Source organism: Takifugu rubripes, chromosome 19 (genome assembly GCF_901000725.2).
Source record: "Takifugu rubripes chromosome 19, fTakRub1.2, whole genome shotgun sequence".
Taxonomy (NCBI): Eukaryota; Metazoa; Chordata; class Actinopteri; order Tetraodontiformes; family Tetraodontidae; genus Takifugu; species Takifugu rubripes.
Window position 1 is genome coordinate 15959513 of NC_042303.1, and position 13924 is coordinate 15973436.

At 44.0% G+C, this 13924-nt stretch overlaps 2 protein-coding genes, 1 long non-coding RNA gene and 1 other non-coding gene across 6 annotated transcripts; 2 read left to right on the forward strand and 2 right to left on the reverse strand.

Annotated features, from left to right (window-relative positions):
* Positions 1-1427: 1427 nt before the first annotated feature.
* LOC115246871 (uncharacterized) lies at positions 1428-3917 on the reverse strand. Of its 2 annotated transcripts, none has more exons than XM_029826750.1 (7): positions 3797-3917; positions 2831-2979; positions 2570-2609; positions 2392-2461; positions 2097-2302; positions 1872-1981; positions 1428-1754 (listed from the first exon to the last, which is right to left on the reverse strand). In XM_029826750.1, the coding sequence occupies exons 1-7, from the start codon at positions 3900-3902 to the stop codon at positions 1629-1631; spliced, it is 807 nt and encodes a 268-aa protein (XP_029682610.1). In that variant the 5' UTR covers positions 3903-3917; the 3' UTR covers positions 1428-1628. The 2 variants fall into 2 exon arrangements, with proteins under 2 accessions (XP_029682610.1, XP_029682611.1); XM_029826751.1 differs by having other exon boundaries at positions 2831-2941; positions 3797-3838.
* A 1700-nt stretch (positions 3918-5617) lies between these two features.
* Positions 5618-12989, reverse strand: ccdc3b (coiled-coil domain containing 3b). 2 transcript variants are annotated; one of them, XM_029827164.1, is made up of 4 exons: positions 12451-12825; positions 12227-12368; positions 8557-8731; positions 5618-6797 (listed from the first exon to the last, which is right to left on the reverse strand). In XM_029827164.1, exons 2-4 carry the CDS (start codon positions 12331-12333, stop codon positions 6516-6518), a joined length of 564 nt encoding a protein of 187 aa, XP_029683024.1. In that variant the 5' UTR covers positions 12334-12368; positions 12451-12825; the 3' UTR covers positions 5618-6515. The 2 variants fall into 2 exon arrangements, with proteins under 2 accessions (XP_029683024.1, XP_003973678.2); XM_003973629.3 differs by having other exon boundaries at positions 12227-12989.
* On the forward strand, positions 7469-12213 carry LOC115246977 (uncharacterized). Its single transcript, XR_003886080.1, has 3 exons — positions 7469-7777; positions 8537-11577; positions 11762-12213. It is a non-coding gene; the product is annotated as an uncharacterized lncRNA (long non-coding RNA).
* Positions 12990-13605: 616 nt separating the features above from the next.
* Positions 13606-13678, forward strand: trnar-acg (transfer RNA arginine (anticodon ACG)). The gene has a single exon. It is a non-coding gene; the product is annotated as a tRNA-Arg (tRNA).
* Positions 13679-13924: the final 246 nt, after the last annotated feature.

A 13924-nucleotide genomic window follows, 5' to 3' on the forward strand; every position in this document is an offset into this window, starting at 1 on the left:
GGACTGACCAGAAAGTCCCAGAGACTCGCCAAGAAGGGATTAAAGCTCCTTTCCTGCTGGCAAATCCTCAGCGCACCATCTGCAAGATAACTGACAAACCTGGAATAAATGTGGATTAGCAACAACACTTTTCCCTCCAAAATGGAGGCGACGTTAAAAGGGTGGGGGAAATAAAACACCTGATCAGTGCACGTGTACCTCAGACCTGTATGGAAGCATCAGTTTGCACAATGTCTCATGCACAGCAGGCGTGCTAGTACTGTTGATGTATATTATTAAGGGTTTATTACATGTTGCTCTGATACATGTGGACGCAGAGGAGCGATGAGACTCTCTCACACACACACTCAGGAACCGTCCTCTCCATCCCAGAAAACAGGAAATCCAGGTTTTCTCTTGATGTTTTCTTTGGAACACGAGATGGCTCCTCTGTAGGTGCAGCGCGGGTACCAACAAATGGGATAGGAAGTATCTGGAAGGATGAGGAGTGCCAGGAATTCTCCATGTTATGCAGATTTGGACCAGCTGGGAAGGGCCAGGAAGCTCCAACTGCATTAGTGTTTAATACAGATTTGAGCTTCAGTGCAGAAAATTGGAAGTGTCGTTTTTATGTCTTTTTCAGTTGTTCAGTTATTTATTTTTTCTTTCAATACAAATGAATATCAAATGGGAAAATAAATAGTGCAGCGCAGAACCAACAATGGGCTGTCGTCCTCCTGACATCTGTTTTGCAGCTCAGCTGAGAGAAGTAGCGGTAGTTTTTGTTGAGATCGCTCTGTCTCATGTGTGTGTGTGTGTGTGTGTGTATTGCTACATTTTAAGTACCAAATATCAACGTTAACATTCCACAAAGAAAATGAGGACATTTTTGCAAAGCGGGGCCATTTTGTGGTCCCCACAAGATCGAAGGACTGCTTGAGGGAACCGACTGTGGTTTTAAGGTTCAGGTTAAAAGTTGGGTTTAGGTTAGGGATAGTGGGGTTAGTTGGATGGTTAGGGTTGGGGTAGGAAGCTGGTTAATGTATCTATGAAAGATAGAAATATGAGAATTTGTGTATGTATGCTTTCACTTGCTATATACTGCATAGCAAAATCAGCATGCTTCTAGCAAAGTGAGGACATTTTAGGGAAGTGAGGACATTTTGGCTGGTCCTCAGAACTTCAGACTGAGGGTTAGGAAATGGTTTTAAACAGGGATAATTAGAGTAAGGAGCGATAATTATGTCAATGACAGTCCTCACAAAGATAGAACTACAAGTGTGTGTGTGTGTGTGTGTGTGTAGGGACAGATTGACTGTTGATAGTTTTTGAATGGCGGTGAATCAGGTTGGATTTCCCCCTTACGCTGATGAGGTTTAACAAAAAGCAATAAAAATATTTAAAATGTTAGGAAGAAAAAGCCTCCCAAGAGGGAGAGAGTAAAAGTATCTTTTCACAGGATTGTTTATTTTAATGACTACAGAACCAAAGTTACACTGCTTGCAAAGAAAAGTGTGTATTGCCACACTTGTGTATTGTGTATGGATCATTGACAATGGTCAAACCATCTGAAGACAGCAGATCCAGAAGATGCTGCATGTTTTCTGGACACGGGGAGGTTTTGTCACTGCATGACACCTTGCGTTGATTTATTTCTGCTGTTGAGGGGTCGTGGTGGTTTTAGGGGGCGTCGGCCGACGTTTCAGCAAGTTCTTCTCCTTGCGCCTCAAACACGGACAGAGTGACGAGAACGCGGATACAATTTTTTCACAGATCTGTTTGAACAGAAGAGAATTAGCGTCAGAAATGTTCTGCAGCATTGATCCCAGGACAGCACAAAGATGAGCATTGCTGTTGGTGCACGAATGCAACGCGAGCCACCGCTGCCTCACCGAAGGTTTGCCTTCCCTCTTCAGGTGTGGAGGACGGGTCTGGCTGGTCGTTAGGGTCCTTGTTGCGGTCGTCACAGTCCTTTTCTCTGGCAGGTATCCGAATTTGTACTCTGGAATGAAACAGACAGAATGATGCCTTCCGGTCGACCTTTTGACCTTGAAACAGACCACCCGCTCCAACCTTGCCAGCTGGTTACATGCTATTGGAGAACTTTCCATTCTTACCCTGGATCCAGCACAGGTTGTCGTCCTGGACTTGGCTCCTGTCCCAACTTTCGTCCGTGGTCGTGGACGCGCTGGAGTCCGAGTGACTGATTTTAGGGGACGAGTTGGAGTCTCTGGACGAGACTGATCGCTGGGATGTCGCGGCCTGGTGGGATTGTAGCTCAGCTGTGCATTCTGGGATCTTTTCGCTGAATCTCTGATTACGTCTGTGGAAGAAATATAAAGATCAGTTTTTGCAAATCACTCATGCGTTTCTTTTTATCTGTGCTGAAACCCTGAACCAGTGGGGACATACAGGTTATACTGGTGTCGATATCCATTTGAGGCATCCAGTTCCTCCATCTCCTCTTCTTTCTTCCCCTCTTCTACTTACAAACCAGTCAGTTAGTTATTGACAAGCTTGTCTGACATTAAATCTTGATTTCAACAGTAGTACATAAATAAAATGTCACGTTAAAGACCAGAGTCGATACCTGAGCAGTCGCTTTTTAATACTGGCTCCATCCTATTCATCTGTTAAAACACAATTTGAGTTTGTTATTCAACCACATCACCGATGCTAGTTACGATCAATAGTTTCGAATATGCTGAACGTGATACTGCAGAAACGTGCCCTTATGTCCCACCATGGTACCTACTGTTTTTGGGGGACATTGTTTTATTGCTGGAAACATAAGTTTAAACAACAGCAGCGAACAGTAACACTAGTGAGTGTGAAACAATCACAGCCTCACCAAAAGTGCTGAGTCCTCCTGCCTCCTGTTGATGGGAGTTCTCACTGGCTGCTGGCCCCCTCCTTCTTTTTGGCAGAAACGTTCTTTTGAACCAGGATTTGAGTTTGTTCTCTGTGATGAAACAAACAAAGTGATGCTTCTCCGTTGACCTGGAATGTGGAAACCGCAGCTCAAAATTATTAAATTGTTTTAAATTTGCATGTTATTGTAATGGCAAGAGGACTAATGTCGGGGCAAAAAGTGAAGGAAAAAGGCTTCATCCTGCCTCTCCCCTGTCCCCATTTCAGATGACATTAACATTCTAACATCCAACTAGACGCAGGACGCAGCATGATGCAGAGGCTCCGAGACCCAAGTGTCCTTTGCTTTCACTATCTTACCTTGTATTTTGTATTTTTAATAGTTGCTGACTGGCTGAATCGAATCAATACCAGCGATATAGACGGCCATTGCAATGCCTCATAGCTGTAATACCACTATGTTGCCTTGAATCTAAGCCCCTTTGACCTTTCATTGTGAGATCAAAGGTCCTGTCCTACCATCTCCAAAAAAAAAAAAAAAAGTCAACCAGAAAGTGGGTAGATTTGTCTGTAGTGGCTTTTGTCAAGTAAGTCACCTATTTGGCAACATGTCTGTCTGTATGTCCGTCCGTCTATCTGTCCGTCCGTCCGTCTGTCTGTCTGTCTGTCTGTCTGTCTGTCTGTCTGTCTGTCTGTCTGTCTGTCTGTCTGTCTCACTGCAAAACAACTCAAGTTATGAACGGACTGGCAGGAAGTGTTGATCATGGGCCAAGGAACAGATGTTGAAGTTTTGGTGATGTTGTGGATTCCAGAGGGACTTAGAACTTCCAAAGATGGAACTTTGATCTTTGGAAGATCAAAGGACAAAGCACCCTACCTTGTAATACTGCTAACGCGCTGTATACTATACTGAAATGACCAGCTTGTGTATTACTGTAGGACTTACCTTTGTTAGCCTTTCTCCTGAGCACATGGCTGTCCTGGTCTCGGCCTCTGTCCCCAGGTTTGGCTGTGGTGGGAGATACGCTAGAATCTGAATCGCTGGTGTCCATTTCAGTGGATGAGCTCGATCCTTCGGACGACGTTGATTGCAGTGATACAGAGTTCTGGCAGAATTCTGGTGCTTTGTCTTTCATTTTATCTTCCAAACGTTCCCCAATGTTTTCTTCTTCTCCTTTGTCTTCTTCATCGTCCTCGTTGACTTCAGAAACTGGAGTTAAACGCAGCTGCTTAAGCTTCTCTGAGCAGACACGAACCAGCCAGTCAGTTATTCTCAATTTAATCCGGTATTCAATCTCGTCAGTTGAATGTTGCCTAATGTCTGGAAACAGCTGAAGCAGAGTCACCAATAAAGAGAAAATGAGCAATAACTTGTTTCTCATAAGTAAGTCGCTCTCCAGGTCGCTCTCCAGGTCACTGTGTGGTGGGTAGGGAACAGCAAGAAGCTCATTATTATCAAACAAGCTCATCATTTGCAGTAGGTTGTTATGGGGATACTTACTGATACACAAATGTGACATACTTCATCCTTTAGAGTGTCAAGGCTTTGACCAAAGCTTTCCCGCTTGGAAATCTGTAAGTAGGAGATTGAATTTATGGAATTAAAAAGAAGTTCCTGTCAGCGAGGTGATAGCAGAGGCACTGACACATTTGATACAGAAACAGCTTCATCACCCAGCTCCAGGACTTCCTACCAAATACTCCTTTTTTTCTGAGGATGAACAATTTCGGTGTTCAGGCCCAAAGTTATACAAATATAAATGTTACAGTAGCATGTTGTTGGAGTGTAATTCAGGGTTTACCCGATTCCAAAAAGACTGTAAGTGTGTGTCCTTCTGCTGCTGCAGGAGTTCCATTTGACCCCTCAGGAACTCTCTCTCCTCTTGTTGCTGCAGCAGCTGCAAGATGACAGAAAAATAAAAAGTGATTTTGTGTGGTAACTTAAGCTAACAATGATCAAATATCTCACCTGCTCCTGACAATTCTTAATGATTTTTTCCTTTTCATCAAGCTTTCCCATCAGCTTCTCCACCGGGCTCTTCTTGTTCTGGTGCTCCCTGTAGATCAGAACCTGGTGGAAGACAGAAAAAGACTCATTTTCCAGCGGATTTGACAGGCAAAATTGATCAAAGTCCTTTTTTCAAAGCGATACCACATTAAAAAATGACACTGCAAAGAGGGTTGGACGTTAAACTGAAGAATGAATCTATGGAAAAGCGTAACATCTGGTTACCTCGCTGTTATTCAACAGCTGTGGTTCTCCGGCTACCTGCGGACACCGACCCATCTTCTGCTGCATCTCCCTCTGCCATTTGGTTCCACATAACCCGGCCTTGTGCTTTTGCAGGTTCTCGGTTTGTGTGGTGACATTAATCATAACTTTAGGACATTCTGTGCAGTAGTTCGGGGGATGGATCAGATCGTTAGCTGGTCTTCCCGGTCCACTTGTCAAGGCTGCACATGTTAATGCTGCTGCTCCATTGAACCTTTGATCTTTTGAAAAGGATATGTTGTTCCATAAACCTAAAATAGATGAATGACTTACCTGATAGCTGACTCCAATTTGGCATTAGAGTGTCAGTGCTCATATTTTGCTGTAGCTGCTATAAAAATTTATATAAATAAAGTATATTGAAGTGAGATATTAACTCCTCAGCCTTTTACATCAGGCTTAAAAGAGTTTTATCTTGGTATCTTTAAGTTGGGTCTGTCTATTTTTTAGCTCGTTACGGATGGGTGGACGGACGGACAGAAATGACAGAACATGTGAAATCAAAAGCCTCCTTTAATGACAGAAGAATACGATCCAATATTCCTTTACACATCCTGTGTGTTGGAGCGAGTTTAAAACAAGACAAAGATCAATACAAGAGAAATTGATTAGTCAATCAGTGCACAGCGACTAAAGCTTAAATGAATGTAGCTGAGTAACAATACTTTTATTACCAACACGGGCTAGAAAATCAGGGGATTTTCCTGGGCAGATATGAAAAATACTCAAGTGAAGCGCGTGTGCCTCAAAACTGTAGAGCAGTTTACAACCGAATACACAGGAAGTCCTGTCAGGTTACATCAGTAATGAGCGCTCAACACCCGACTTTTAAATATCAAAGATGCACCGTTAAGCAGAACAATTCATGGAGGGGGAAAAAGTGACGAGATTACGTGTTTACATCTTTAGTTACACCGAACGTGACGATAAAATAAAGCCAAGACAGGAGAATATGATGCACAACGATCATTCATGTGTTGTGGAGTTTTCGAATGTCTGAATAAGTGTATGACATCTATGAAGCAAGCTGTGCCCAGCACAGAAACAGAAAGTGCTACACTTGTTTTTCCCTTAAATTGACCAATAGAGCTCAAAGAAATAAGGCTGCAGAAACACAAGCAGGTGTTTGCTGGGAGGGATTATTGATTATTACATGAAACAGGTCAAGGATTCGGAGTAGGTTTTGATACACATATTAAAATTAGCCTGCATGTTGAGAATCAATAATATAGTTCCGCTCCGTAGAAAACCATTTAAACAGCACTGAAGCTAAGTTTCGCATGTGCTTTTAATCGTATTGTGACTTGTAAATAAGTGCTGCTTCCCTGCTGTGACGCTTAAAAAACTGGTTAATGCTTAATAAAATGGGTTTACGTAGACTGCAAAAAAAAAATTATTTCTTGGGCCTTTTGGACAGGACCTTCTTTAAGGGCGGGTGAGCGGTGTCCTGATCAGGGTGAGTCTCAGCTGTCTTGGGCTCGTAGAGCTGCTTCAGGTTAAGAGTCTGCTGTTCTTTGGTTGTGTCCCGTTGGGCCTGACGCAGCTGCCGTTTGATGGTCTTCACCTTTTCCCTCAGGTGGCTGTTGGCTTTCTCCAAGGAGCGCACCTGCTGGGACAGAGTCTGGACCCTCTCTTCCTCCTCGAACAGAGCCTTCTGCACTGTGGAGCAGAGCAGCTGCCAGGAGAAGAAGAATCAAAAAATTGCTAGTGAGAACACCTCCCTCAAACGTGTGATTCAACAGGTTTAAAAGGCTTTTGTGATTTGCGATGAGTCTTTGTTCAGAGAAGCGGAGTGGGGGAACTCCGTTGGTATGTTCTCTGCTCGGATGAAAAGCGGCACCGACGCGTATATCGAGAGATATTCATCATTTCAGGATTGCAGAACATGGGTGCAGCTATCCCCCTCTCCTTCTTTTAGCATTCCTGATGCAAAACAACTGTGGCTTTGTACTTTATACTTATGTCTTTATATACCTGCGCAGATCTTTATGCACCAGATTTGAGTGTGTGGTCCACATTTGGATCCCAGGTATTCATGCGTTCATCAACTTAAAAGCAGCTCAAAAGCTGAGTCACTGCAAAAAATACCTTGATGTCTGTCATTTGGCCCAAAGTCAAGAGTTTAATGGCATTCACAGCTATGCGGAGGAAATCCAATGGTAAGGAAAGAGCTCCCTTATTAGCTGCAGCTGTTTGTGACTGCAGGTTTCCCTGCCCAGGTGTGGATTTCCTCCCCAGATCCTCATGCTTCCATGTGGGCTGGAAGGAGGCGCAGCTGTACATTCTCTGCCATCAGATAACAACCACTGCGGGCTTTGAAGACATGGTAAAAATGTGTTGCCGGCTTGCACCGCTGGTTAATGCATTAGCCACTGTAATATAAGATGGAGCATTTTCATTCCTGCCGTTCGATCCATGAAGGATTCCAGGGAGGTTAGAAAGCGGTGCAGTTAGCAGGAGGTTCTGCTGTTCTGTGCACCAGAAAGGATCTTTAACATTGTTACAATCACATTAATGAATAACAGCATACACTGACAAGAAAGCAGACTTTCAAAGCAGCTTTGATACATTTGCTCAGTACTAACAAATCATTTGGACAAGTTAGGCATGTTCTTGGATCTCCAGGGCAGCACATGACACGCATCACTGAAAAATGTGGGTAAATATGAAGATCTAGTTTAAATCCAATACAAATGAAGGTCTGGTTGTGGTCTGGCGGGTGTTAAAATGGATAATCATCTGTCCGTTCCCTTACATTTGGGGCGATGCAATCAAACCGATGTGAGGAAGCTGTGCTGATGTCTGCGTTCTTTCTGGGCCAGAGGTCCAAACATTGAGAAAACATAAACCATGTTTTGATTCTCGTCATTTTTCCCATGACACGGTTCCACTAATGAGCAGACCGTCACTGATTGGGAACAGACAGGAGAGGAATGACCTAAAAAAATAAGCCAAAGGTTTACATTTATTAAAGGGGATAAATCGCTGGTGACTAACTGGAAACCACTGCCGCTCACACGGCGACTCTGGTGACACGAGACGTTTGATGCTTCCATGTCAAGAAGATTTGTATTACACAACAAAACCCCCAGAGCCATGAATCTGATGCAGCACAGCAGCATTGATCATTATTCAGTGGATCTTTGTCACCATGACAACAATTTTTTCTACCTTTGCCAGTACCATAAAAGTAGCCAAACTTCAATTATGTCAGTTTACAAGCTAAAATCTTTTCTAATTTGTGTGTGTGTGTGGACTGAATAGAAGGAAAATTCTTTACTGCTGAGTTATCAAGTAAATGTGCACAAGCATTTCTGGAAATAAAAACAAAATTAGAAAAAGTGGCTGCAATTACAGAGAGCTAAACAACATCTTTGTTGGTGTTAATCCTCCACTACTTTCTCCCTTATGCAGACTGTTAATGGGACACGTACCCGACTGTCCTCCTGAGCCTCCCACTCTGGGGTGTACTGGTGAACGTGAGTGCCTGGAGTACAGTTGGAAAACTGGAAGAGACTGGAAAACATGCGGTGGACCTCTGCAGTGTCAGGAAAAATGGGGTCCTGGAAGTTGACTCCGTGGGGGATGATGTTGTAGTTCTCGTCCATCCTGAAAATGGAAGCAGATGTGATCGTGCAAACTGTGGAATACTGGTGTCAAGCTCGTGCGAGCAAAGCTGCAAATCGACAGGCATCTCTACCTGCGTAGACCCCGGGAAACTGGGAAAACAAGATAAATGGTGCATCTCTGTGCACATTCAACGGTGCATCATGTGAATGATCAAACCCTATTAATTTTAAGCCAGAGGGCTTAACGGTGCATGTTTCTTATCTTCTCTAACAATGTGAAGCGTGTGAGGGAGGAAATCCTGAAACAGCATATTTCCATACATCTGGAGTTCATCTAGAATCCCTTGAGGGACATCAAATGTTGTCCCTAAATGAGACCCTCTGCGTGGGTGGGGGTGTGTGTGTGTGGGGGGGGGGGGTGTGTGTTGGGGTTGGAGGTTGGTCTCGTGTTAAAAGAAAGACTTGCATCAACAATAGAGGTTAAAGGTCACTGAAAAGTGCTATAAAAATCCATAGTTCAGAAAAAATCCATAGTTTTTGTGCTTTTCTGCTTATTTTCTTTCGACGGAGCAGTTTAAAAGCTCTCAGGTAGAGAGTCCACAGCCGACATGCAGCAGAACCGCTGAAGTTGTTTCAGGCTGTCTTCATTTGAAGGTCCGATGGGAGAGGCTGGGTTTCAGTTTTCTCAGGGCTGATTTGGGAGAGTATTTTTGACAGAGATGATGGAACTTCTACAGCAGGAAGTCCGTGTCCACTGGATAACGCAAACCGTTCGGGTTTCAGCATAACTTGCCTGGGCCAGCGTGTTGTAGAGTGGCCATGGCAACGGTCCGTTGAGACTCAACACTGCTCTGTGTTGGCTTTGATATGCTAGTACTATGTAGATTTACCAGATATCGTTGCTTCGAGTCAAACTACAGGCAGTTTAATAGAGACGAACATCGATTCTTTATGGTTGTGCAGACATGACAAACCACTTATGGAGGATTCTACCGTTATGTGGAGGGGGATGACCTGCAAAGTTCACGGATGTAGCAAATTTCAGTTCAGCGATCTTGTATTTGGAGACAATCCAGACATGGGTTTGAGTGTTTTAACCATGCTGAGCTTCCAAGTCTGGATTTTTATGCCCCCCAGCTATGGCTTCATCAGCTCAGGTCAAAGCTCACTTGTTCTTTAATAGATTATTTTCCATTTCTGCAAACATGACCATTCTGGCTCTCAGATGACCTAAATTACCTTGGTTCTATGTCAAAGGTCAAGGTCATTGTTCCCTCATGTTTATCCCATCAGTAAAAAAAATATGGAATCCAAGGAATGTCTTTTTCTTCTTTCAACAAACATAAACTTGGACTACAGGGTGAACTGGTGCTGTTATGGAGGTCAAATGTCACTGAAGTCTCATGTTTCAAATATCAAAACCACCTCCAGGGAAATTCCTCTGAAGGCCCTGAGGGGATTCGTTGCTGCACGTTTATCACTTGCATCTAAATATAGGATCTAAGGAACGACTTATGTGATTTTTTTCTTCATTTTCTTACGATCGAGGATGAAGTTGAGTGTCGCTGTCACATCCTGCTTCATGACTGCAGCGTTTCAAAAATGGAAGTGAATCGTATTTTGCACCCAGGCCCACAGGCATCGACGGGGAAGAACTGATTACAGGGCAAAACTAAAGGGCACTGTCACCTTGCTGTTCGTGAAGGATGTGAATGGGTTTTGTCACCAGGTTGCCATTTTCACCGACTGCCCTACCAGGAAAATGTTCCCCGTCCTTTTCTGCACGTTCATGACTTGACATCTCCAATCCATGCGAAAATCAGGCGGTAATTCCAGTTTAATCTCCCTTCTGGCAAAAGCAGAGCCCCGGTTTTGCTCTCTGCCATTGGTATGCACATTCTGGAGCAGAGTCAGGAACCATGGAGGCACGCAGAAGATAATTAATCTCATTAATCTTCAAAACATAATTTAATGGCGAACCGAACCAGGCTTGGGTTCCCGCACAGCTAAATCTTCTGCATGGGGAAACAAGTGAGAGCCTTTTGGGGTGGGGGGGGGGTGAGTTTTTTCCATGATATTTCTGGAAGAAAACGGGGAAGCGATTATTGCCTCGGTTCATCTCGGAGCGCTGTTGCTCGTGGATTGTAATCAGATCTGCCCGAGCACAGAGCTGTTTTTGCTTCGGGACGTTTTCCACTGTGGCTGATTACAGGGGCATCACCTGGATGTTTTCAGCATCAGGACGGGACGGCAAAAATCACCCAAGGACGTGGAAACTCCGAATAACAATGACCTCATATTTAACGTCTTTCAGCTGCCAGTAAAAACCCAACTGCAAAGGTCTCTGCAGAGACCACCACTGTACATGCAGCCACTTATGTGGGGCAGCCAAACGTTACTCTGGAGGAATCCTGTGTCTGAGTCTGAAGCGTCTGAGTGAAAACGCAGATCAGGCAGACGTCACTAAAGGGCTTGTCAGGTCAGGTTCCCTTCACCTAGAGGAAACAGGACAAAAGGTGGTACCGGGTGTTCTGATAACTCCCCGGTAGGTTCACCTTCAAGCTGCTGGGAAACGTCTGGCTCAGTAATTACACTGGCTGGAATGTAATCTATGTTTCCTTAGTAACGGCGTTGTTTCTGTCCAACACAGACGTTTGAGAATTAACCTGTCTCATATGCTTTTGAAATCAGAGCGGAACGCTTGGCAGGTCCGTGGATGCGTTATTAAAGGGAATTCAGATGGAAGGATGTTGATAAAAGGAGAATATAAGAGTGCCAGTCTGCTGAAAATGTTTCCTTACTGGATGTCGGCCGTTTGAACCCTGATCTTCACTTTCTCCTGCGAAAGAGCCCAAGTAAGATCAGCTGTTGGCTGTCAATGAACAGGTGGGCCAGACACAGACAGCAGTTCAACCCATTAACTTTATATTACAGTCACACAAAAGACTTTACTGGCTTGTAGAGGCCTAGTGGAAAAGCAAATGGCTCAAACTGTGTAAGGTAACTGCAACATCAGCGTTCATGTCCTTTCCCTTTTTTCACATCTTTGTCGTGTTTTATCTCCATATAGAGTTGACCCTCGCTTCAGTCTGTCAGTCTCACAGTCCCTGAGACAGATGTGGGAAGAGGAGCCAACAGCCGAGAAATTAATGTGACAGGCTGAATTTACACTTTTGGTGTGGATGCAAAATAAAATCTGACGCCTGCCAAAGACATTTTAACAAGACATACGGATAGAAGAATTTATAGCTTACCACATATGGCTGTCGTTTCCAATTGCAATTTTTGACTATCAATCACTTAATGACTTTTAAAATAGGGAATGCAATCCAGTAAGGGTGCCCTCTTTATTAAATGTATTAATCAACTCCCTGTCTCCCTCAGTCATGCTGGTCAGGAACTCAGTGACCTTTTTCAATTGTCATGGACCCTCTTGCATCTCCACAGGAGAGCTTCATTCATTTATAGAATGCTTATTTATGTATTTCTGAAAGTTCTTCTCATGTTAGATCATGTAAAATCACGGGTATCTTACCTTAGGAAGAAGTAGTAGTTATTGTTTTTGGTAACACTGTAGGAGTAGCAGGGGAAATAGCCCAGTCCGGTGACATTAAACCTGGAGCCGGCGGGCATCTCCAGCATGCTGCCCCACGCCTGGTCGCACAGCAGCTCTATCTCTGCAGAGAAGAACAGGTCTGTGTCGTGATGCCAGGGCAGGTAGTTGAAGGGACTGTAAGACTCCTGGTGTGTTGCCAACACCTTGGCGTAGACTATAATCTGCGCCAGCTCGGCGCGGCACGCTTCTGTCTGCGGTCTCCAGTCGTGGGGCAACTGACACCCCCAGCTCCGTCCAGGACCGGCCACTGCCAAAGTAAACGCCAAAATAACCCACATGATCCCGGGCTACTAGCGGAGAGACGGAGGTCAGAGGTGCGCACCGACGCACAAGATGATGCTGATGGATCAGGTCACCGAGAAAGTTCAGCTGGAATCTCAGCGCATACTTCCAACGACACCGATTCAATTGTCGTTCCCTCGACACGAATTCAGACACGTCTGTGATCACCAGAGTAGAACCGGGGAGCAGATTTCTCTGATGACTTTGTCCCGTCCTCAAGACACAATAGCTGCGAATGCAGGATCAGTCCTTACGCACAGCCGTCTCCTGCAAAAAAAACCAACTTCTTCCTTTACTTGAAATTAGAAGAGGTGCAATTCCCGCGCGCATTCGGGCCTGCGTGTGAGTCTTCCAAAACATTAGGTGGAAAGCTCACCAACAAAGGCACCACGTCTCACCAGTAAACAATAAAAAGACTGATGATAAAATTAAATTTGGGGGGAAACGTTGGCGCCCTCTAGTGACGAGATGTAAGAATAAATAAAAACTGGTGAAACTTTTCCTTTTGTTTTAGTGATTTATTGAAACAGGCGGTAACTGACAGGCGGTGTATGGTTAGCAATACATATATTTAGCATAATTTAATACTTACTTTGGAATTATTTTACACAGATTTCGTAAATTAATTTTTTGAGTTAGATCTTGGTCAATCTTGGTAACGTTAGCCAATCGCCTTCCCAAATGTCACCAAGAATTATCTACAGCCAATCAGCACTCGCCTGAGTAACGCGTCCAACAGTGACTTAAACGATTTGGCTTCGGCTTCTGGCTGGCTCGAACTTTTTTGTCCAATTTGAACATTTTGCACATGTACTTAAATTAAGGACGTGTGTGTGTGTTTAAATGCTATTTCTTATGCTTTAACAGACGCTGCTCACCATTGTAGTAAACGTAAAACGTCCCCATTTCATTTCTGGGCAAAGGAGCCAAAAATGTCTAAGACAGCAACTCACAGGGAGAACATAGATTAAATGTATCCAGGTATGTCAGACATATAGACCTGTGCCCTGTCACGTGGGCCAGTGGCGCAATGGATAACGCGTCTGACTACGGATCAGAAGATTCTAGGTTCGACTCCTGGCTGGCTCGCTCTTTTCTCTATTTAACCTTTGGGTTTTTAATCTATTTATGTCCATAGAAATTGTATGTATATTTCAAAAGAAGTTTAACTACACGGGCAGGTACATTCTAGGTTCGACTCCTGGCTGGCTCGATTTTTTTTTTTTTTTTCTCAAACGTTTTATGTTTTTGACGTCTCAAAATAAGCATCTGACAATGTCACCAAGATGTTCACTTTTTGAACCCTGAGCTTTCCTCTGTGAAAGATCCAAGTAA

What these genes read in the sequence shown, in the direction of transcription:
- LOC115246871 (XM_029826750.1), bottom strand. Translation starts at nt 3,902, where the DNA reads ATGGACACCAGCGATTCAGATTCTAGCGTATCTCCCACCACAGCCAAA. An exon ending in AGGAGGACTCAGCACTTTTG is followed by an intron (nt 2,610 to 2,830) that starts GTGAGGCTGTGA and finishes GTGTTTTAACAG; the next exon opens with ATGAATAGGATGGAGCCAGT. An exon ending in ATTAAAAAGCGACTGCTCAG is followed by an intron (nt 2,462 to 2,569) that starts GTATCGACTCTG and finishes GTTTGTAAGTAG; the next exon opens with AAGAGGGGAAGAAAGAAGAG.
- ccdc3b (XM_003973629.3), bottom strand. Translation starts at nt 12,585, where the DNA reads ATGTGGGTTATTTTGGCGTTTACTTTGGCAGTGGCCGGTCCTGGACGG. An exon ending in AACTACTACTTCTTCCTAAG is followed by an intron (nt 8,732 to 12,226) that starts GTAAGATACCCG and finishes TTCCATTTTCAG; the next exon opens with GATGGACGAGAACTACAACA. An exon ending in AGGCTCAGGAGGACAGTCGG is followed by an intron (nt 6,798 to 8,556) that starts GTACGTGTCCCA and finishes TTCTCCTGGCAG; the next exon opens with CTGCTCTGCTCCACAGTGCA.